This window comes from Nerophis ophidion, linkage group LG08 (genome assembly GCF_033978795.1).
Source record: "Nerophis ophidion isolate RoL-2023_Sa linkage group LG08, RoL_Noph_v1.0, whole genome shotgun sequence".
Taxonomy (NCBI): domain Eukaryota; kingdom Metazoa; phylum Chordata; class Actinopteri; order Syngnathiformes; family Syngnathidae; genus Nerophis; species Nerophis ophidion.
Genome location: NC_084618.1, coordinates 13,796,172 through 13,820,564, shown reverse-complemented (window position 1 = coordinate 13,820,564; position 24,393 = coordinate 13,796,172). Strand labels below are relative to the sequence as shown.

Below are 24,393 nucleotides of genomic sequence, written 5' to 3'. Positions count from 1 at the left end.
TAATCATATTCAATAATTATAGCCAGCCTACTTACAGTTTACCAGGCTTAGGTCAGGCTGATTACAAACATAAATACTCAAATGAAGGAACAATATATCATATAATATACATATATTTTTTAATATAAAAATATATTAAACTATTTCCTAAAATACAAAATATTTAGATTGTGGTCAGCTCAATAAAAAATGCTTTCATTGCCCAACGCATACATTATTATTTTATTTGTATCAAAATATTACATCAATTATAAAATATTTCATTATGAAGGTATCATAAAAATAATGAAATAATAGCACTCCAAAAAATAAAATAGAAACTAATGAAAAACAAATTGACATGCAATTATGTTTTGCTAAAATAAATAAACACATTAGTCATAAATAAGTATCTTAACTAAACTGTCAGTATAATCAAAGTGCAAATGAAAAAACATCTGAACCACTTTAGTCATAATTTTTGCGCTTGGGAATATATTATAAAAAATAAGGTATTTTTGATAAACATAAATGTTATAATTTCTTAAATTTATATATATATATATATATATATATATACACATTAAAGTTAAAAGTTAAAGTACATATCTATATATAAAAACATTTTTTATAAAATAGAACAAATAACAAATAATATAACATAAATTATAAAATATTCAATCATGGATGTGTCATAAAAATAATTAAATCGTAATTATCAATATAATAAAAAGATCAGATGAAAAATAAATCCATGTAAAATGATGTGTTGCTAAAATAAATAAACAAATGAATAATAAATATTTTTTTTTTATTCAAACTGACAATAAAATTAAAGTGCATATGAAAATACAACTTTACCACTTTAATCATAGTTTTTGCCCATAAGATTATCATAGAATATATTTTATTTAATATTTTCAATTAAACATCCATCCATCCATCCATTTTCTACCGCTTATTCCCTTTCGGGGTTGCGGGGGGCGCTGGCGCCTATCTCAGCAACAATCGGGCGGAAAGCAGGGTACACCCTGGACAAGTCGCCACCTCATCGCAGCAATTAAACATAAACGTTATCATTTTGTTAAAATAAAAAATATTAAGATAGTTGTCAGCTCAATAAAAAATGCTTTCATTGACCAACACATACAAATATTCAATATATTATTGGTTTTGTATAAAATACAACTAAAATAATATTTGATACATTATTATGGAAGTGTCATAAAAATAATGAAATAATAATGCTCAATAAAATAAAATACCTTAGTAATACTGGGGGAAAAAATACAACTAAAATAAATTCACATAAATTATAAAATATGTTTTTAATTATTGAGTTGTGATATAAATAATGAAACAATAATATACAATAAAATAAATAAATACTTAAACTAAAGTGAAATTAAAAATGTTTTGTTCATAACCAACATTTAAAAATGTTCAATGTGTTTAATTATTTTGTATTGAGCATAAATGTTATCATTTGATGAAATAATAATATTTACAAATATTCATTATAAAATGTGGTTTATAGTTAATATTACATTGATGCATTAATTATGGATGTATCATCCAAATAATGAAACAATAATATACTTCAACAGTAGTGAAATAAAAAAATTATGTTGTTCTTTACCAACATTAACAAATGTTCAATGTACAACATTTATTTGTTTTTAATTATACCTAAATGTTCATTTGCTGAAATAATAATATTCATTATATTATTTTGTGTATATATAATATTATATTTCACATATTAATTATGGAGATGTCATAAAAAATAATGAAATAATAATAGTCAATCAAATAAAAATACTTAATCATAATGGGATATATATTTTTTTCCCATTATCAACACTTAATAATGTTTAATATATTGAATGTTGTCTGTCTATCTGTGTTGGCCTTGCGATGAGGTGGCGACTTGTCCAGGGTGTACCCTGCCTTTCGCCCGATTGTAGCTGAGATAGGCGCCAGCGCCCCCCGTGACCCCGAAAGGGAATAAGCGGTAGAAAATGGATGGATGGATGGATATTATATGTTATTATTATCTATGAAACGTAATGTAAATATATAATATTTACATTATTGACAGCTCATTAAAATGTTTTTTCTTGACCAACACATAAAAAGATTCCAAGGTCAAATGTTCAGCGCATTAAAAATGATTTCCTCAACCGTAATCATTTCAACGTCTTTTTTTTATTTCGCGTAAATGTGAGCATTTCCTGGCAGGATAAAAAGTCACTAATAAATATGCAGATGAAAAATAAAAGATCTTTTCTTGCTAAAAATCAATTGTGCAAAGTGAGAGGTAATTATGTGCGACGCTATAATGAGTCCTCCGACAACCACTAAGCTGCCAAATCAAACTGCAGGTCATTTTTTTTTTTTTTTTTTGTGTTCCCGCCAAAGAAAAGCATCAAGTGGTAAATTTGTCAAATCAAGATAAGCCTGACAATTAGGAGCAAACAACTTCTGGTCCACTTCAGACACCTCAGTGAAAGGAAGGCCTTTTTATTTTCTTGGTGTGGTTTCCTGGTGCTCGCCAAACGCCACGGATAATGCGGCGCTTAGCGCTGAGACGCGAGCTAATTGCGGGGTGGGGGGCCTTCTCTTCCAGCTGCACGCACTTGAGCGTCCCCCGGGGGCCCCGGCCACCCCCCGGGCTGGTGGGAGCACGGGGGCCCCTCCTTTGTGGCGGGTGATTGTGTGTCATTTGCCCGCCACTTCACGCCGCAAACTCCTTGCCATCTTTTCTTTTTCCTACCTGCTCCGAGATTCAGGCTGATTTTTTTTTAAGGAGGCGGGGCCAATTGGACCTATCAGCAGCTGCAAACATTTCCAAAGGTAATTACCGCCGCCGATGTGCGGCGCGGCGCCGGGTCAAGAGGTTTCTGCCTCGGCCGCAAGCCCCGCCCCCCCCCCGGCAGAAGAGCAGGCATTAATGATGATTGGATTGAACCCGCGTACTCGGCGCCATGGCTCCCAATTATAGCGTATCCAGTTAGCGATAACATTGTCCACTTCCTGTCCGACTTGTCCAACACACGCCAAACACAAACCAGCACCAGTTTACCAGAAGACGCCATTTAGCACTGTTAGCACTTTTAGCGCTTTAAGCACATTTAACAAAAAGTTTTTGCCAAAAGATGACCCAGAAATGCTAACATAGTAGCGGTTGTTGTTTTACATGCTAGCACTTTAGTACTGTAGCACCTAGCTCCTTAGCAATGATGACTATTGGCCCTTGTCCTTGTTTGCAATGATGACTATTGGCCCTTGTCTTGTTTGCAATGATGACTATTGGCCCTTGTCCTTGTTTGCAATGATGACTATTGGTCCACAATAATGACTATTGGCCCTTGTCCTTGTTTGCAATGATGACTATTGGCCCTGGTCCTTGTTTGCAATGAGGACTATTGGCCCTTGTCTTTGTTTGCAATGTTGACTATTGGCCCTTGTCTTGTTTGCAATGATGCCTATTGGCCCTTGTCCTTGTTTGCAATGATGACTATTGGTCCACAATGATGACTACTGGCCCTTGTCCTTGTTTGCAATGATGACTATTGGTCCACAATGATGACTATTGGCCCTTGTCTTGTTTGCTATGATGACTATTGGTCCACAATGATGACTATTGGCCCTTGTCCTTGTTTGCAATGATGACTATTGGCCCTGGTCCTTGTTTGCAATGAGGACTATTGGCCCTTGTCTTTGTTTGCAATGTTGACTATTGGCCCTTGTCTTGTTTGCAATGATGACTATTGGCCCTTGTCTTGTTTGCAATGATGACTATTGGTCCACAATGATGACTATTGGCCCTTGTCCTTGTTTGCAATGATGACTATTGGTCCACAATAATGACTATTGGCTCCTGTCCTTGTTTGCAATGATGACTATTGGCCCTGGTCCTTGTTTGCAATGATGACTATTGGCCCTTGTCCTTGTTTGCAATGATGACTATTGGTCCACAATGATGACTATTGGCCCTTGTCTTGTTTGCTATGATGACTATTGGTCCACAATGATGACTATTGGCCCTTGTCCTTGTTTGCAATGATGACTATTGGCCCTGGTCCTTGTTTGCAATGAGGACTATTGGCCCTTGTCTTTGTTTGCAATGTTGACTATTGGCCCTTGTCTTGTTTGCAATGATGACTATTGGCCCTTGTCTTGTTTGCAATGATGACTATTGGTCCACAATGATGACTATTGGCCCTTGTCCTTGTTTGCAATGATGACTATTGGTCCACAATAATGACTATTGGCTCCTGTCCTTGTTTGCAATGATGACTATTGGCCCTGGTCCTTGTTTGCAATGATGACTATTGGCCCTTGTCCTTGTTTGCAATGATGACTATTGGTCCACAATGATGACTATTGGCCCTTGTCCTTGTTTGCAATGATGACTATTGGTCCACAATAATGACTATTGGCTCCTGTCCTTGTTTGTAATGATGACTATTGGCCCTGGTCCTTGTTTGCAATGATGACTATTGGCCCTTGTCTTTGTTTGCAATGTTGACTATTGGCCCTTGTCGTGTTTGCAATGTTGACTATTGGCCCTTGTCTTGTTTGCAATGATGACTATTGGCCCTTGTCCTTGTTTGCAATGATGACTATTGGTCCACAATGATGACTATTGGCCCTTGTCCTTGTTTGCAATGATGACTATTGGTCCACAATAATGACTATTGGCTCCTGTCCTTGTTTGCAATGATGACTATTGGCCCTTGTCCTTGTTTGCAATGATGACTATTGGCCCTTGTCCTTGTTTGCAATGATGACTATTGGCCCTTGTCTTGTTTGCAATGTGGACTATTGGCCCTTGTCTTGTTTGCAATGATGACTATTGGCCCTTGTCCTTGTTTGCAATGATGACTATTGGTCCACAATGATGACTATTGGCCCTTGTCTTGTTTGCTATGATGACTATTGGTCCACAATGATGACTATTGGCCCTTGTCTTGTTTGCTATGATGACTATTGGTCCACAATGTTGACTATTGGCCCTTGTCCTTGTTTGCAATGTTTATTACTATTGGCCCTTGTCTTGTTTGCAATGTTGACTATTGGCCCTTGTCGTGTTTGCAATGATGACTATTTGCCCTTGTCCTTGTTTGCAATTTTGACTATTGGCCCTTGTCCTTGTTTGCAATGATGACTATTGGTCCACAATAATGACTATTGGCCCCTGTCCTTGTTTGCAATGATGACTATTGGCCCTGGTCCTTGTTTGCAATGATGACTATTGGCCCTTGTCTTTGTTTGCAATGTTGACTATTGGCCCTTGTCGTGTTTGCAATGTTGACTATTGGCCCTTGTCTTGTTTGCAATGATGACTATTGGCCCTTGTCGTGTTTGCAATGTTGACTATTGGCCCTTGTCTTGTTTGCAATGATGACTATTGGCCCTTGTCTTGTTTGCAATGATGACTATTGGCCCTTGTCCTTGTTTGCAATGATGACTATTGGCCCTTGTCCTTGTTTGCAATGTTGACTATTGGCCCTTGTCTTTGTTTGCAATGTTGACTATTGGCCCTTGTCGTGTTTGCAATGTTGACTATTGGCCCTTGTCTTGTTTGCAATGATGACTATTGGCCCTTGTCTTGTTTGCAATGATGACTATTGGCCCTTGTCCTTGTTTGCAATGATGACTATTGGTCCACAATAATGACTATTGGCTCCTGTCCTTGTTTGTAATGATGACTATTGGCCCTGGTCCTTGTTTGCAATGATGACTATTGGCCCTTGTCTTTGTTTGCAATGTTGACTATTGGCCCTTGTCGTGTTTGCAATGTTGACTATTGGCCCTTGTCTTGTTTGCAATGATGACTATTGGCCCTTGTCCTTGTTTGCAATGATGACTATTGGTCCACAATGATGACTATTGGCCCTTGTCCTTGTTTGCAATGATGACTATTGGTCCACAATAATGACTATTGGCTCCTGTCCTTGTTTGCAATGATGACTATTGGCCCTTGTCCTTGTTTGCAATGATGACTATTGGCCCTTGTCCTTGTTTGCAATGATGACTATTGGCCCTTGTCTTGTTTGCAATGTGGACTATTGGCCCTTGTCTTGTTTGCAATGATGACTATTGGCCCTTGTCCTTGTTTGCAATGATGACTATTGGTCCACAATGATGACTATTGGCCCTTGTCTTGTTTGCTATGATGACTATTGGTCCACAATTTTGACTATTGGCCCTTGTCCTTGTTTGCAATGATGACTATTGGTCCACAATAATGACTATTGGCTCCTGTCCTTGTTTGCAATGATGACTATTGGCCCTGGTCCTTGTTTGCAATGATGACTATTGGCCCTTGTCTTTGTTTGCAATGTTGACTATTGGCCCTTGTCGTGTTTGCAATGTTGACTATTGGCCCTTGTCTTGTTTGCAATGATGACTATTGGCCCTTGTCGTGTTTGCAATGTTGACTATTGGCCCTTGTCTTGTTTGCAATGATGACTATTGGCCCTTGTCTTGTTTGCAATGATGACTATTGGCCCTTGTCCTTGTTTGCAATGATGACTATTGGCCCTTGTCCTTGTTTGCAATGTTGACTATTGGCCCTTGTCTTTGTTTGCAATGTTGACTATTGGCCCTTGTCGTGTTTGCAATGTTGACTATTGGCCCTTGTCTTGTTTGCAATGATGACTATTGGCCCTTGTCTTGTTTGCAATGATGACTATTGGCCCTTGTCCTTGTTTGCAATGATGACTATTGGCCCTTGTCCTTGTTTGCAATGTTTACTATTGGCCCTTGTCTTGTTTGCAATGTTGACTATTGGCCCTTGTCGTGTTTGCAATGATGACTATTGGCCCTTGTCCTTGTTTGCAATGATGACTATTGGCCCTTGTCTTGTTTGCAATGTTGACTATTGGCCCTTGTTGTGTTTGCAATGATGAATATTGGCCCTTGTCTTGTTTGCAATGTGGACTATTGGCCCTTGTCTTGTTTGCAATGATGACTATTGGCCCTTGTCCTTGTTTGCAATGATGACTATTGGTCCACAATGATGACTATTGGCCCTTGTCCTTGTTTGCAATGATGACTATTGGCCCTGGTCCTTGTTTGCAATGAGGACTATTGGCCCTTGTCTTTGTTTGCAATGTTGACTATTGGCCCTTGTCTTGTTTGCAATGATGACTATTGGCCCTTGTCTTGTTTGCAATGATGACTATTGGTCCACAATGATGACTATTGGCCCTTGTCCTTGTTTGCAATGATGACTATTGGCCCTGGTCCTTGTTTGCAATGATGACTATTGGCCCTTGTCCTTGTTTGCAATGTTTACTATTGGCCCTTGTCTTGTTTGCAATGTTGACTATTGGCCCTTGTCGTGTTTGCAATGATGACTATTGGCCCTTGTCCTTGTTTGCAATGATGACTATTGGCCCTTGTCTTGTTTGCAATGTTGACTATTGGCCCTTGTTGTGTTTGCAATGATGAATATTGGCCCTTGTCTTGTTTGCAATGTGGACTATTGGCCCTTGTCTTGTTTGCAATGATGACTATTGGCCCTTGTCCTTGTTTGCAATGATGACTATTGGTCCACAATGATGACTATTGGCCCTTGTCCTTGTTTGCAATGATGACTATTGGCCCTGGTCCTTGTTTGCAATGAGGACTATTGGCCCTTGTCTTTGTTTGCAATGTTGACTATTGGCCCTTGTCTTGTTTGCAATGATGACTATTGGCCCTTGTCTTGTTTGCAATGATGACTATTGGTCCACAATGATGACTATTGGCCCTTGTCCTTGTTTGCAATGATGACTATTGGCCCTGGTCCTTGTTTGCAATGAGGACTATTGGCCCTTGTCTTTGTTTGCAATGTTGACTATTGGCCCTTGTCTTGTTTGCAATGATGACTATTGGCCCTTGTCTTGTTTGCAATGATGACTATTGGTCCACAATAATGACTATTGGCTCCTGTCCTTGTTTGCAATGATGACTATTGGCCCTGGTCCTTGTTTGCAATGATGACTATTGGCCCTTGTCCTTGTTTGCAATGATGACTATTGGTCCACAATGATGACTATTGGCCCTTGTCCTTGTTTGCAATGATGACTATTGGTCCACAATAATGACTATTGGCTCCTGTCCTTGTTTGTAATGATGACTATTGGCCCTGGTCCTTGTTTGCAATGATGACTATTGGCCCTTGTCTTTGTTTGCAATGTTGACTATTGGCCCTTGTCGTGTTTGCAATGTTGACTATTGGCCCTTGTCTTGTTTGCAATGATGACTATTGGCCCTTGTCCTTGTTTGCAATGATGACTATTGGTCCACAATGATGACTATTGGCCCTTGTCCTTGTTTGCAATGATGACTATTGGTCCACAATAATGACTATTGGCTCCTGTCCTTGTTTGCAATGATGACTATTGGCCCTGGTCCTTGTTTGCAATGATGACTATTGGCCCTTGTCCTTGTTTGCAATGATGACTATTGGTCCTTGTCTTTGTTTGCAATGTTGACTATTGGCCCTTGTCGTGTTTGCAATGTTGACTATTGGCCCTTGTCTTGTTTGCAATGATGACTATTGGCCCTTGTCCTTGTTTGCAATGATGACTATTGGTCCACAATGATGACTATTGGCCCTTGTCCTTGTTTGCAATGATGACTATTGGTCCACAATAATGACTATTGGCTCCTGTCCTTGTTTGCAATGATGACTATTGGCCCTTGTCCTTGTTTGCAATGATGACTATTGGTCCACAATAATGACTATTGGCTCCTGTCCTTGTTTGTAATGATGACTATTGGCCCTGGTCCTTGTTTGCAATGATGACTATTGGCCCTTGTCTTTGTTTGCAATGTTGACTATTGGCCCTTGTCATGTTTGCAATGTTGACTATTGGCCCTTGTCTTGTTTGCAATGATGACTATTGGCCCTTGTCCTTGTTTGCAATGATGACTATTGGTCCACAATGATGACTATTGGCCCTTGTCCTTGTTTGCAATGATGACTATTGGTCCACAATAATGACTATTGGCTCCTGTCCTTGTTTGCAATGATGACTATTGGCCCTTGTCCTTGTTTGCAATGATGACTATTGGCCCTTGTCCTTGTTTGCAATGATGACTATTGGCCCTTGTCTTGTTTGCAATGTGGACTATTGGCCCTTGTCTTGTTTGCAATGATGACTATTGGCCCTTGTCCTTGTTTGCAATGATGACTATTGGTCCACAATGATGACTATTGGCCCTTGTCTTGTTTGCTATGATGACTATTGGTCCACAATGTTGACTATTGGCCCTTGTCCTTGTTTGCAATGTTTATTACTATTGGCCCTTGTCTTGTTTGCAATGTTGACTATTGGCCCTTGTCGTGTTTGCAATGATGACTATTTGCCCTTGTCCTTGTTTGCAATTTTGACTATTGGCCCTTGTCCTTGTTTGCAATGATGACTATTGGTCCACAATAATGACTATTGGCTCCTGTCCTTGTTTGCAATGATGACTATTGGCCCTGGTCCTTGTTTGCAATGATGACTATTGGCCCTTGTCTTTGTTTGCAATGTTGACTATTGGCCCTTGTCGTGTTTGCAATGTTGACTATTGGCCCTTGTCTTGTTTGCAATGATGACTATTGGCCCTTGTCGTGTTTGCAATGTTGACTATTGGCCCTTGTCTTGTTTGCAATGATGACTATTGGCCCTTGTCTTGTTTGCAATGATGACTATTGGCCCTTGTCCTTGTTTGCAATGATGACTATTGGCCCTTGTCCTTGTTTGCAATGTTGACTATTGGCCCTTGTCTTTGTTTGCAATGTTGACTATTGGCCCTTGTCGTGTTTGCAATGTTGACTATTGGCCCTTGTCTTGTTTGCAATGATGACTATTGGCCCTTGTCTTGTTTGCAATGATGACTATTGGCCCTTGTCCTTGTTTGCAATGATGACTATTGGCCCTTGTCCTTGTTTGCAATGTTTACTATTGGCCCTTGTCTTGTTTGCAATGTTGACTATTGGCCCTTGTCGTGTTTGCAATGATGACTATTGGCCCTTGTCCTTGTTTGCAATGATGACTATTGGCCCTTGTCTTGTTTGCAATGTTGACTATTGGCCCTTGTTGTGTTTGCAATGATGAATATTGGCCCTTGTCTTGTTTGCAATGTGGACTATTGGCCCTTGTCTTGTTTGCAATGATGACTATTGGCCCTTGTCCTTGTTTGCAATGATGACTATTGGTCCACAATGATGACTATTGGCCCTTGTCTTGTTTGCTATGATGACTATTGGTCCACAATGTTGACTATTGGCCCTTGTCCTTGTTTGCAATGTTTACTATTGGCCCTTGTCTTGTTTGCAATGTTGACTATTGGCCCTTGTCGTGTTTGCAATGATGACTATTTGCCCTTGTCCTTGTTTGCAATTTTGACTATTGGCCCTTGTCCTTGTTTGCAATGATGACTATTGGTCCACAATAATGACTATTGGCTCCTGTCCTTGTTTGCAATGATGACTATTGGCCCTGGTCCTTGTTTGCAATGATGACTATTGGCCCTTGTCTTTGTTTGCAATGTTGACTATTGGCCCTTGTCGTGTTTGCAATGTTGACTATTGGCCCTCGTCTTGTTTGCAATGATGACTATTGGCCCTTATCTTGTTTGCAATGATGACTATTGGCCCTTGTCCTTGTTTGCAATGATGACTATTGGTCCACAATGATGACTATTGGCCCTTGTCCTTGTTTGCAATGATGACTATTGGTCCACAATAATGACTATTGGCTCCTGTCCTTGTTTGTAATGATGACTATTGGCCCTGGTCCTTGTTTGCAATGATGACTATTGGCCCTTGTCTTTGTTTGCAATGTTGACTATTGGCCCTTGTCGTGTTTGCAATGTTGACTATTGGCCCTTGTCTTGTTTGCAATGATGACTATTGGCCCTTGTCCTTGTTTGCAATGATGACTATTGGTCCACAATGATGACTATTGGCCCTTGTCCTTGTTTGCAATGATGACTATTGGTCCACAATAATGACTATTGGCTCCTGTCCTTGTTTGCAATGATGACTATTGGCCCTTGTCCTTGTTTGCAATGATGACTATTGGCCCTTGTCCTTGTTTGCAATGATGACTATTGGCCCTTGTCTTGTTTGCAATGTGGACTATTGGCCCTTGTCTTGTTTGCAATGATGACTATTGGCCCTTGTCCTTGTTTGCAATGATGACTATTGGTCCACAATGATGACTATTGGCCCTTGTCTTGTTTGCTATGATGACTATTGGTCCACAATGTTGACTATTGGCCCTTGTCCTTGTTTGCAATGTTTATTACTATTGGCCCTTGTCTTGTTTGCAATGTTGACTATTGGCCCTTGTCGTGTTTGCAATGATGACTATTTGCCCTTGTCCTTGTTTGCAATTTTGACTATTGGCCCTTGTCCTTGTTTGCAATGATGACTATTGGTCCACAATAATGACTATTGGCTCCTGTCCTTGTTTGCAATGATGACTATTGGCCCTGGTCCTTGTTTGCAATGATGACTATTGGCCCTTGTCTTTGTTTGCAATGTTGACTATTGGCCCTTGTCGTGTTTGCAATGTTGACTATTGGCCCTTGTCTTGTTTGCAATGATGACTATTGGCCCTTGTCGTGTTTGCAATGTTGACTATTGGCCCTTGTCTTGTTTGCAATGATGACTATTGGCCCTTGTCTTGTTTGCAATGATGACTATTGGCCCTTGTCCTTGTTTGCAATGATGACTATTGGCCCTTGTCCTTGTTTGCAATGTTGACTATTGGCCCTTGTCTTTGTTTGCAATGTTGACTATTGGCCCTTGTCGTGTTTGCAATGTTGACTATTGGCCCTTGTCTTGTTTGCAATGATGACTATTGGCCCTTGTCTTGTTTGCAATGATGACTATTGGCCCTTGTCCTTGTTTGCAATGATGACTATTGGCCCTTGTCCTTGTTTGCAATGTTTACTATTGGCCCTTGTCTTGTTTGCAATGTTGACTATTGGCCCTTGTCGTGTTTGCAATGATGACTATTGGCCCTTGCCCTTGTTTGCAATGATGACTATTGGCCCTTGTCTTGTTTGCAATGTTGACTATTGGCCCTTGTTGTGTTTGCAATGATGAATATTGGCCCTTGTCTTGTTTGCAATGTGGACTATTGGCCCTTGTCTTGTTTGCAATGATGACTATTGGCCCTTGTCCTTGTTTGCAATGATGACTATTGGTCCACAATGATGACTATTGGCCCTTGTCTTGTTTGCTATGATGACTATTGGTCCACAATGTTGACTATTGGCCCTTGTCCTTGTTTGCAATGTTTACTATTGGCCCTTGTCTTGTTTGCAATGTTGACTATTGGCCCTTGTCGTGTTTGCAATGATGACTATTTGCCCTTGTCCTTGTTTGCAATTTTGACTATTGGCCCTTGTCCTTGTTTGCAATGATGACTATTGGTCCACAATAATGACTATTGGCTCCTGTCCTTGTTTGCAATGATGACTATTGGCCCTGGTCCTTGTTTGCAATGATGACTATTGGCCCTTGTCTTTGTTTGCAATGTTGACTATTGGCCCTTGTCGTGTTTGCAATGTTGACTATTGGCCCTCGTCTTGTTTGCAATGATGACTATTGGCCCTTATCTTGTTTGCAATGATGACTATTGGCCCTTGTCCTTGTTTGCAATGATGACTATTGGTCCACAATGATGACTATTGGCCCTTGTCCTTGTTTGCAATGATGACTATTGGTCCACAATAATGACTATTGGCTCCTGTCCTTGTTTGCAATGATGACTATTGGCCCTTGTCCTTGTTTGCAATGATGACTATTGGCCCTTGTCCTTGTTTGCAATGATGACTATTGGCCCTTGTCTTGTTTGCAATGTGGACTATTGGCCCTTGTCTTGTTTGCAATGATGACTATTGGCCCTTGTCCTTGTTTGCAATGATGACTATTGGTCCACAATGATGACTATTGGCCCTTGTCTTGTTTGCTATGATGACTATTGGTCCACAATGTTGACTATTGGCCCTTGTCCTTGTTTGCAATGTTTACTATTGGCCCTTGTCTTGTTTGCAATGTTGACTATTGGCCCTTGTCGTGTTTGCAATGATGACTATTGGCCCTTGTCCTTGTTTGCAATGTTGACTATTGGCCCTTGTCGTGTTTGCAATGATGAATATTGGCCCTTGTCTTGTTTGCAATGTGGACTATTGGCCCTTGTCTTGTTTGCAATGATGACTATTGGCCCTTGTCCTTGTTTGCAATGATGACTATTGGTCCACAATGATGACTATTGGCCCTTGTCCTTGTTTGCAATGTTTACTATTGGCCCTTGTCTTGTTTGCAATGTTGACTATTGGCCCTTGTCGTGTTTGCAATGATGACTATTGGCCCTTGCCCTTGTTTGCAATGATGACTATTGGCCCTTGTCTTGTTTGCAATGTTGACTATTGGCCCTTGTTGTGTTTGCAATGATGAATATTGGCCCTTGTCTTGTTTGCAATGTGGACTATTGGCCCTTGTCTTGTTTGCAATGATGACTATTGGCCCTTGTCCTTGTTTGCAATGATGACTATTGGTCCACAATGATGACTATTGGCCCTTGTCTTGTTTGCTATGATGACTATTGGTCCACAATGTTGACTATTGGCCCTTGTCCTTGTTTGCAATGTTTACTATTGGCCCTTGTCTTGTTTGCAATGTTGACTATTGGCCCTTGTCGTGTTTGCAATGATGACTATTTGCCCTTGTCCTTGTTTGCAATTTTGACTATTGGCCCTTGTCCTTGTTTGCAATGATGACTATTGGTCCACAATAATGACTATTGGCTCCTGTCCTTGTTTGCAATGATGACTATTGGCCCTGGTCCTTGTTTGCAATGATGACTATTGGCCCTTGTCTTTGTTTGCAATGTTGACTATTGGCCCTTGTCGTGTTTGCAATGTTGACTATTGGCCCTCGTCTTGTTTGCAATGATGACTATTGGCCCTTATCTTGTTTGCAATGATGACTATTGGCCCTTGTCCTTGTTTGCAATGATGACTATTGGTCCACAATGATGACTATTGGCCCTTGTCCTTGTTTGCAATGATGACTATTGGTCCACAATAATGACTATTGGCTCCTGTCCTTGTTTGCAATGATGACTATTGGCCCTTGTCCTTGTTTGCAATGATGACTATTGGCCCTTGTCCTTGTTTGCAATGATGACTATTGGCCCTTGTCTTGTTTGCAATGTGGACTATTGGCCCTTGTCTTGTTTGCAATGATGACTATTGGCCCTTGTCCTTGTTTGCAATGATGACTATTGGTCCACAATGATGACTATTGGCCCTTGTCTTGTTTGCTATGATGACTATTGGTCCACAATGTTGACTATTGGCCCTTGTCCTTGTTTGCAATGTTTACTATTGGCCCTTGTCTTGTTTGCAATGTTGACTATTGGCCCTTGTCGTGTTTGCAATGATGACTATTGGCCCTTGTCCTTGTTTGCAATGTTGACTATTGGCCCTTGTCGTGTTTGCAATGATGAATATTGGCCCTTGTCTTGTTTGCAATGTGGACTATTGGCCCTTGTCTTGTTTGCAATGATGACTATTGGCCCTTGTCCTTGTTTGCAATGATGACTATTGGTCCACAATGATGACTATTGGCCCTTGTCTTGTTTGCTATGATGACTATTGGTCCACAATGTTGACTATTGGCCCTTGTCCTTGTTTGCAATGTTTACTATTGGCCCTTGTCTTGTTTGCAATGTTGACTATTGGCCCTTGTCGTGTTTGCAATGATGACTATTTGCCCTTGTCCTTGTTTGCAATTTTGACTATTGGCCCTTGTCTTGCTGCCTGTGAACTGACATGTCTTGTGTGTGTGTGTGTGTGTGTGTGTGTGTGTGTGTGTGTGTGTGTGTGTGTGTCGGGGAGGGGGGGTGTTTTATGATTTGTTGTGTTGTGTTCTGTTTGATGATTTGTTGTGTGTTGTGTTTTTTTTGTCATGTTGTGCTGCTGTGTTGTGTTGTGCTGTTTTGGTGATGTGTTGTGTTGTTTTGCTGTGTTGTACTGTTTGATTATGTGTTGTGTTGTTCTGCTGTGTTGTGCTGTTTGATTCTGTGTTGTGTTGTGTTGTTTTGCTGTGTTGTGCTGTTTGATGATGTGTTGTGTTGTTTTGCTGTGTTATACTGTTTGATGATGTGTTGTGTTGGTTTGCTGTGTTGTGGTGTTTTATAATTTGTTGTGTTGTGCTGATGTGTTGTGTTCTGTTTGACGATGTGTTGTGTTGTTTTGCTGTGTTGTGCTGTTTTATGTGTTGTGGTGCTGTGGTTGTGTTGTGCTTTTCTGATGTGTTGTGGTGCTGTTGTGTTGTGTCATCCTGATGTGTTGTCATGTTGTGTTGTGCTGCTGTTGTGATGTTGTGATGTGTTGTGTTGTTTTGCTGTTATACTGTTTGATGATGTGTTGTGTTGGTTTGCTGTGTTGTGGTGTTTTATAATTTGTTGTGTTGTGCCGATGTGTTGTGTTCTGTTTGATGATCCTGATGTGTTGTCATGTTGTGTTGTGCTGCTGTTGTGCTGTTTTATGATGTGTTGTGTTGTTCTGCTGTGGTGTTGTGTTGTGTTGCTCTGTTTTATGATGTGTTGTGTGTTTCTGCTGTGTTGTGCTGTTTTATGGTTTGTTGTGCCGTGATTTTGTTGTGTTGTGCTTTTGTGTTGTGATGTGCGGTGATGTGTTGTGCTGTCATATTCTTTTCCAATTCAGCTGTGATTGTTTCCAAGGCATTTGTCGTCATAATTAAATTTGTTTTCATCCTGTTTTAGTTGGGAAATAATCATTATTGTTGAAAATAAACCAAACACTTTATTGGAATATGCTGAAATTTTAAAGAGTTGTTTAAAAAAGAAACACATTTGTATGACATATATGAATCATTTTGTGGCAGAATTTAAATGTGTATTATTATTATTATTATTATTATTGTTACAGTACCATTCTTTTTAGTGATATTTTTTATATTATTATAATTGGAAATATAAATGATAAATGGGTTGTACTTGTATAGCGCTTTTCTACCTTCAAGGTACTCAAAGCGCTTTGACACTACTTCCACATTTACCCATTCACACACACATTCACACACTGATGGAGGGAGCTGCCATGCAAGGCGCCAACAAGCACCCATCAGGAGCAAGGGTGAAGTGTCTTGCTCAGGACACAACGGACGTGACGAGGTTGGTACTAGGTGGGATTTGAGCCAGGGACCCTCGGGTTGCGCACGGCCGCTCTTCCACTGCGCCACGCCGTCCCTTATGTGTCTATTAGGGTTGTTCGGTCTAGTATAATTATATTCATTCTGTGTTTTACAAAAATAATTAAACTTTTTTTTTTTTCCATCCATTTCCTACCGCTTGACTTTTCCTCCTCAGACGACTCGGAGCATGCGTGGATCGTGCGATGTTGTCGCAAGGCCGACTGTCCCCCTCCTCCCCCGGAGGCGGAAGAAGAAGAAGAAGAAACACAAGAAGAAGAAGAAGAAGAAGAAGAAGAAGAGAAAAAAGAAGAAGAAGAAAAAGAAGAAGAAAAAGAAGAAGAAGAACAAAAAGAAGAAGACGAAAAAGAAGAAGAATCCGGTTCCAGTGTGGACTAACAAGTAAGACTTTCTCCGTTTTGCGTGTGAATAAAACCCTTGAAGTGTGTAAGTTAAGTTAAGTTTCTTCACCTTCATCGCCGCGACTCTCGCTGGCCGCCATTGTACTTGTCGGGGCCCGTGGTGCGTTCAGGGCAGCTGGGTTTTTGCAGCTTCCAAGTGGACACACAGGTGCGCGGTAAAAAAAAAAAAAAGAGAAAAAAAAGGCCACCAAACGACGATCTTTGTTTACATCAAGAAGCCAGTTGCTTGCTAGCATGAATACTTATAGTTTATTCCAACATGTCGAACCCCTTATTGCTCTGTATTACACATAAAATGTGTTTTAGAAAGAAAGTGGAATTTTGTTTTGTTTAATACAATAAACATTTCACAATCAAATCACTGCTTTTTATTAACTATAAGGTTTAATCTCACTCTGTCCTTAATGCAAACATAATTGTAAAAATATTGTACACTTTCCTGTATTTTATATGTTTATTAGTACTATTTTTGTATGATAAAACATTACATCTACAAATTATACTGGTAGTTATAATTGTATATATTTTTATGACTATAAAATATTGCGTTGACCCTTAACACAAATAAAAATTTGAAAAAAAATGTTTTTCTGTATGTATATTTTAGTACTATTTTTGTATGGTAAAACATGACATTTACAAATTGTACTAGTAGTCATAATTGTATATATTTTATTTTATGACGTTACAAAATATTGCGTTGACCCTTAACACAAATAGAATTAGAAAAATATTACATTTTTCTCTGTATTTATATTTTAGTACAATGTTTGTGATGATATAACATTACATCTACAAATTATACTAGTAGTTATAATTGTATATATTTTTATGACTATAAAATATTGCGTTGACCCTTAACACAAATAAAGATTTGAAAAAAAAAGTTTTTCTGTATGTATATTTTAGTACTATTTTTGTATGGTAAAACATGACATTTACAAATTGTACGAGTAGTTATAATTTATATATTTTAGTTTATGGATATAAAATATTGCGTTGACCCTTAACACAAATAGAATTAGAAAAATATTACATTTTTCTCTGTATTTATATTTTAGTACAATGTTTGTGATGATATAACATTACATCTACAAATTATACTAGTAGTTATAATTGTATATATTTTTATGACTATAAAATATTGCGTTGACCCTTAACACAAATAAAAATTTGAAATTTTTTTTTTTCTGTATGTATATTTTAGTACTATTTTTGTATGGTAAAACATGACATTTACAAAATTGTACGAGTAGTTATAATTGTATATATTTTATTTTATGACGTTACAAAATATTGCGTTGACCCTTAACACAAATAGAATTAGAAAAATATTACATTTTTCTCTGTATTTATATTTTAGTACAATGTTTGTGATGATATAACATTACATCTACAAATTATACTAGTAGTTATAATTGTATATATTTTTATGACTATAAAATATTGTGTTGACCCTTAACACAAATAAAGATTTGAAAAAAAAGTTTTTCTGTATGTATATTTTAGTACTATTTTTGTATGGTAAAACATGACATTTACAAATTGTACTAGTAGTTATAATTGTATATATTTTATTTTATGACGTTACAAAATATTGCATTGACCCTTAACACAAATAGAATTAGAAAAATATTAAATTTTTCTCTGTATTTATATTTTAGTACAATGTTTGTGATGATATAACATTACATCTACAAATTATACTAGTAGTTCTAATTGTATATATTTTTATGACTATAAAATATTGCGTTGACCCTTAACACAAATAAAAATTTGAAAAAAATGTTTTCCTGTATGTATATTTTAGTACTATTTTTGTATGGTAAAACAAGATATTTACAAATTGTACTAGTAGTTATAATTGTATATATTTTATTTTATGACGTTACAAAATATTGCATTGACCCTTAACAGAAATAGAATTAGAAAAATATTAAATTTTTCTCTGTATTTATATTTTAGTACAATGTTTGTGATGATATAACTTTACATTTATAAATTATAACAGTAGTGATAATTGTGTATTCGTTGTAGTTTTATGATTGCATTGACCTTTAATGCAAAATGACAGCAAAAAATATATACTTTAGATAGATAGATAGTACTTTATTGATTCCTTCAGGAGAGTTCCTTCAGGAAAATTAAAATTCCAGCAGCAGTGTACAGAGTTGAGATCAATTTAAAGTAAAAAGTAAATAATGGGGGTTTAAATGGAAACAAAATAGAGAAATATTACAAAAGAATAAAAACAATGACCCTTACTGCAAAATTACATTTTAAAAATGTTTTGAAAACATTTCTGTATTTTATATTTATTTTAGTAAAATTTTTGTAAAATAAAACTTTACATTTACAAATCATACTAGTTGTTATAATTGTAAATATTTTGAGGTTTATGGATATAAAATGTTGCGTTGGCCCTTAATGCTAATAGAAAATAAAGGAAATATTTTATATTTTTTCGTATTATTTTTCCGTAATATTTATTTTAGTACCATTTTTGTGAGATAAAACTATACATTTACATCATACTAGCCGTGATATTTGTATATATTTTTTATGACTATAAAATATTGCATTGATCCTTGGTGCAAATTTAATTAAATTACCTTTTATTTTCTTCTGTGCTGTTTTATATTTATTTTAGTACTATTTTTGTGTGCTAAAGCTTAAGATGTAAAAATTATACTAGTCGTGATAATTGTGTATTTTTATGACTTATAAGATATTGCATTAATCTTTAATGCAAAACAATTTACAAAAATATTTTATTTTTCGGTGTATTATTTTATATGTATTTTAGAAATCATTGTTGATAAAATTTTACATGTATACATTATACCAGACGTGATAATTGGATAACATTTTATTTTTATGACTTATAAAATATTGCATTGACCCTTACTGCAAGATTACATTTTAAAAATGTTTTGAAAACATTTCTGTATTTTATATTTATTTTAGTACAATTTTTGTCAAATAAAACTTTACATTGACGAATCATACTAGTTGTTATAATTGTATATATTTTGATGTTTATGGATATAAAATATTGCGTTGGCCCTTAATGCTAATAGAATTAAAGAAAATATTTTATATTTTTTCGTATTATTTTTCTGTAATATTTATTTTAGTACCATTTTTGTGAGATAAAACTATACATTTACATCCTACTAGCCGTGATATTTGTATATATTTTTTATGACTATAAAATATTGCATTGATCCTTGGTGCAAATTTAATTAAATTACATTTGATTTTCTTCTGTACTGTTTTATATTTATTTTAGTACAATTTTTGTCAAATAAAACTTTACATTTACAAATCATACTAGTTGTTATAATTGTATATATTTTGATGTTTATGGATATAAAATGTTGCGTTGGCCCTTAATGCTAATAGAATTAAAGAAAATATTTTATATTTTTTTGTTTTATTTTTGTATTATTTTTCTGTAATATTTATTTTAGTACCATTTTTGTGAGATAAAACTACATTTACATCATACTAGCCGTGATATTTGTATATATTTTTTATGACTATAAAATATTGCATTGATCCTTGGTGCAAATTTAATTAAATTACATTTATTTTCTTCTGTACTGTTTTATATTTATTTTAGTACTATTTTTGTGTGCTAAACCTTAAGATGTATAAATTATACTAGTCGTGATAATTGTGTATTTTGATGACTTATAAGATATTGCATTAATCTTTAATGCAAAACAATTTACAAAAATATTTTATTTTTCGGTGTATTATTTTTTTTGTATTTTAGAAATCATTGTTGATAAAATTTTACATGTATACATTATACCAGACGTGATAATTGGATAACATTTTATTTTTATGACTTATAAAATATTGCATTGACCCTTACTGCAAAATTACATTTTAAAAATGTTTTGAAAACATTTCTGTATTTTATATTTATTTTAGTACAATTTTTGTCAAATGAAACTTTACATTGACAAATCATACTAGTTGTTATAATTGTATATATTTTGATGTTTATGGATATAAAATATTGCGTTGGCCCTTAATGCTAATAGAATTAAAGAAAATATTTTATATTTTTTCGTATTATTTTTCTGTAATATTTATTTTAGTACCATTTTTGTGAGATAAAACTATACATTTACATCATACTAGCCGTGATATTTGTATATATTTTTTATGACTATAAAATATTGCATTGATCCTTGGTGCAAATTTAATTAAATTACATTTTATTTTCTTCTGTACTGTTTTATATTTATTTTAGTACAATTTTTGTCAAATAAAACTTTACATTTACAAATCATACTATTTATAATTGTATATATTTTGATGTTTATGGATATAAAATGTTGCGTTGGCCCTTAATGCTAATAGAATTAAAGAAAATATTTTATATTTTTTCGTTTTATTTTTGTATTATTTTTCTGTAATATTTATTTTAGTACCATTTTTGTGAGATAAAACTATACATTTACATCCTACTAGCCGTGATATTTGTATATATTTTTTATGACTATAAAATATTGCATTGATCGTTGGTGCAAATTTAATTAAATTACATTTTATTTTCTTCTTTACTGTTTTATATTTATTTTAGTACTATTTTTGTGTGCTAAACCTTAAGATGTATGAATTATACTAGTCGTGATAATTGTGTATTTTTATGACTTATAAGATATTGCATTAATCTTTAATGCAAAACAATTTACAAAAATATTTTATTTTTCGGTGTATTATTTTATATGTATTTTAGAATCATTTGTTGATAAAACTTTACATGGATACATTATACCAGACGTGATTTTATTTTTATGACTTGTAAAATATTCCATCGACCTTTAATGCAAAACGACAATTTTGAAAAAAAAAAAAAAAAAATCATTAATTTATGTATTGGAATATTTTTAGTTTTTTGGATTGAAAAACGTTGAAAAGATGATCTTAAAGAAAGGAGAAAAAGGACCAAGAAAATCCCTCACATTCTCTATTTTTTTATTGCAATTCTGACACAAAACATTAATGATGCACAAATCCGTTTTCATTTTCATTTCATCGCCAGTTATTTTTATTTACTTTTTTACTGTATTTTTTTTTTAAGAAGAAAAGCATCTGATAAAAGAAGCAGACAAAAGTGCTTTTTACAGGGACAATAAATTATTACAAAGACATTGAGGTCAAGTTGGAGTCGCTTCTTTACACCAATGTACATGATCAACACACACACACACACACACTCACACACACACACACACACACACACACACACACACACACACACACACACACAAACCTCACATGTCAGTTTTGTACCAATACTGTTTTTTTTCGCCGCCGGTCACACGTGAAGAAACATTTTCTTTGTAGTTCATGTGAGACTTTGTGCCGCTCCTTCATAAAATCACTCATGAGTGGTCCGGCATTTAGACGGATCCAGGTGAATATTGTCCTGCTGGACCTCGGAGGAGGCGTGCCAAGGTTTTAGCGGCTGAGGGGCAGCGCCATGGTCTGATGGGAGAGACTCTGGGACGTCAGGACCGAGAAGGGATGACCTGGGGACCAAAAAATTATTTGATTGAAATGATGAAACATAAACTATGTATTTTATTTCACTTGTTTTATTTCTATTCATCATTGCTAAGGATAACAATAGTATAATTAGTCATGAATATTTGTGTTTATTACGTATGATTACATAAATATTGTACTTTAATTTGCATGTTTTCAATTATTTAATTGTTCATTTTTTCCATTGACTAATTTAGTATCATTTATAAAAATGATACAATCATAAAATAAGTCTTGGTTTGCAAACCTATTTAATGCAAAGAATAACAACACATTTAATTGTATCTTATTTGATATTTTTTATGTATTGAATAAATGCTAAGACTTATTCTATAATTCATCGAAATTATACTAACTAGAAATACTCTCAAGAAATCTGCGTTCAAAAGACTCCGGCTTATTAGTGATTCCCAAAGCCCAAAAAAAGTCTGCGGGCTATAGAGCGTTTTCCGTTCGGGCTCCAGTACTCTGGAATGCCCTCCCGGTAACAGTTCGAGATGCTACCTCAGTAGAAGCACCTTAAAACTCATCTGTATACTCTAGCCTTTAAATAGACTCCCTTTTTAGACCAGTTGATCTGCCGTTTCTTTTATGTCCCACTCTCCCTTGTGGAGGGGGTCCGGTCCGATCTGGTGGCCATGTACCGCTCGCCTGTGTATCGGCTGCTGATCCGCCTCTGCTTGGGATGGTTTCCTGCTGGCTCCGCTGTGAACGGGACTCTCGCTGCCGTGTCGGATCCACTTTGGACTGGACTCTCGCGACTGTGTTGGATCCATTATGGATTATTGGACCCAGTGGGTGTGAGTTTTCCTTGCCCTTATGTGGGCCTACCGAGGATGTCGTAGTGGTTTGTGCAGCCCTTTGAGACACTAGTGATTTAGGGCTATATAAGTAAACATTGACTGATTGATTGATTGACATTTTTATGACTTTACACAATATTGCATTCGATCCAATTTGATCATTTTGAATGATCAACATTAAAATGTATAGTATTTTTTTGTTGTTGTTGAATTGAATGATATTTATATAGCGCATTTTCTCTAGTGACTCAAAGCGCTTTTACATAGTGAAACCCAATATCGAAGTTACATTTAAAGCAGTGTGGGTGGCACTGGGAGCAGGTGGGTCAAGTGTCTTGCCCAAGGACACAACGGCAGTGACTAGATTGGCGGAAGCGGGAATCGAACCTGCAACCCTCAAGTTGCTGGTACGGCCGCTCTACCAACCGAGCTATACCGTAAAGTAGATACTATTTTATAATAATATAAGGTGATTATAAATAATTGTATTTTATGTCAGGAAAAAACTGAAGTGGCTATATCATCCCTACAAGCGTGTTTCGCAGGTTTCCCTTTATTGAAGTCCTGACGAGGAAAACCTGCAAAACAGGCTTGTAGGGATGATATATCCTTGTATATTCTGCATGCTCTACCCCAGTATTGAGCACCGTATAACTGATAAACCACAGACACCTGGACTCTATGTGTGTGTGTATATATATATATATATATGAGTAAGGAAATTGTGTTTGATGTAAATATAAACAAAATACAATGATTTACAAATCCTTTTCAACCCATATTCAGTTAAATATGCTACAAAGACAACATATTTGATGTTCAAACTCATAAATGTTTTTTTTTATGGCAAATAATCATTAACTTTAGAATTTGATGCCAGCAACATGTGACAAAGAATTTGGGAAATGTGGCATGAATACTGATAACGTTGAGGAATGCTCATCAAACACTTATTTGGAACATCCCACAGGTGTGCAGGCTAATTGGGAACAGGTGGGTGCCATGATTTGGTATAAAAGCAGCTGCCGTGAAATGCTAAGTCATTCACAAACAAGGATGGAGGCGAGGGTCACCACTTTGTAAGCAAATTGTCAAACAGTTTTAGAAGTCTCAAAGAGCTATTGCAAGGAATGTAGGGATTGTACCATCTACGCTCCGTAAAATCATCAAAAGGTTCAGGGAATCTGGAGAAATCACTGCACGTAAGCGATGATATTACGGACTGTTGATCCCTGCATCAAAAACCGACATCGGTGTGTAAAGGATATCACCACGTGGGCTCAGGAACACGTCGTAAAACCACTGTCAGTAACTACAGTCGGTCGCTACATCTGTAAGTGCATGTTAAAACTGTACTATGCAAAGCGAAAGCCATTTATCAACAACACCCAGGTAC

At 36.6% G+C, this 24,393-nt stretch overlaps 2 protein-coding genes across 3 annotated transcripts in view; one reads left to right on the top strand and one right to left on the bottom strand.

Moving 5' to 3' along the window:
- Window positions 1-16,984, top strand: part of morn5 (MORN repeat containing 5) — a 33,194-nt gene extending 16,210 nt beyond the window's left edge. Inside the window, exon 4 of the mRNA XM_061907310.1 lies at window positions 16,383-16,984. Within this exon, the coding sequence (XP_061763294.1) occupies window positions 16,383-16,603 (221 nt within the window). The 3' untranslated portion in view covers window positions 16,604-16,984. The remainder of the gene's footprint in view (window positions 1-16,382) is intronic.
- A 4,620-nt stretch (window positions 16,985-21,604) lies between these two features.
- lhx6a (LIM homeobox 6a) overlaps window positions 21,605-24,393 on the bottom strand; it is a 52,706-nt gene continuing 49,917 nt past the window's right edge. For both annotated transcript variants that reach the window (XM_061907744.1, XM_061907745.1), the window contains exon 9: window positions 21,605-22,178. In XM_061907744.1, the coding sequence (XP_061763728.1) occupies window positions 22,108-22,178 (71 nt within the window). In that variant the 3' untranslated portion in view covers window positions 21,605-22,107. The remainder of the gene's footprint in view (window positions 22,179-24,393) is intronic.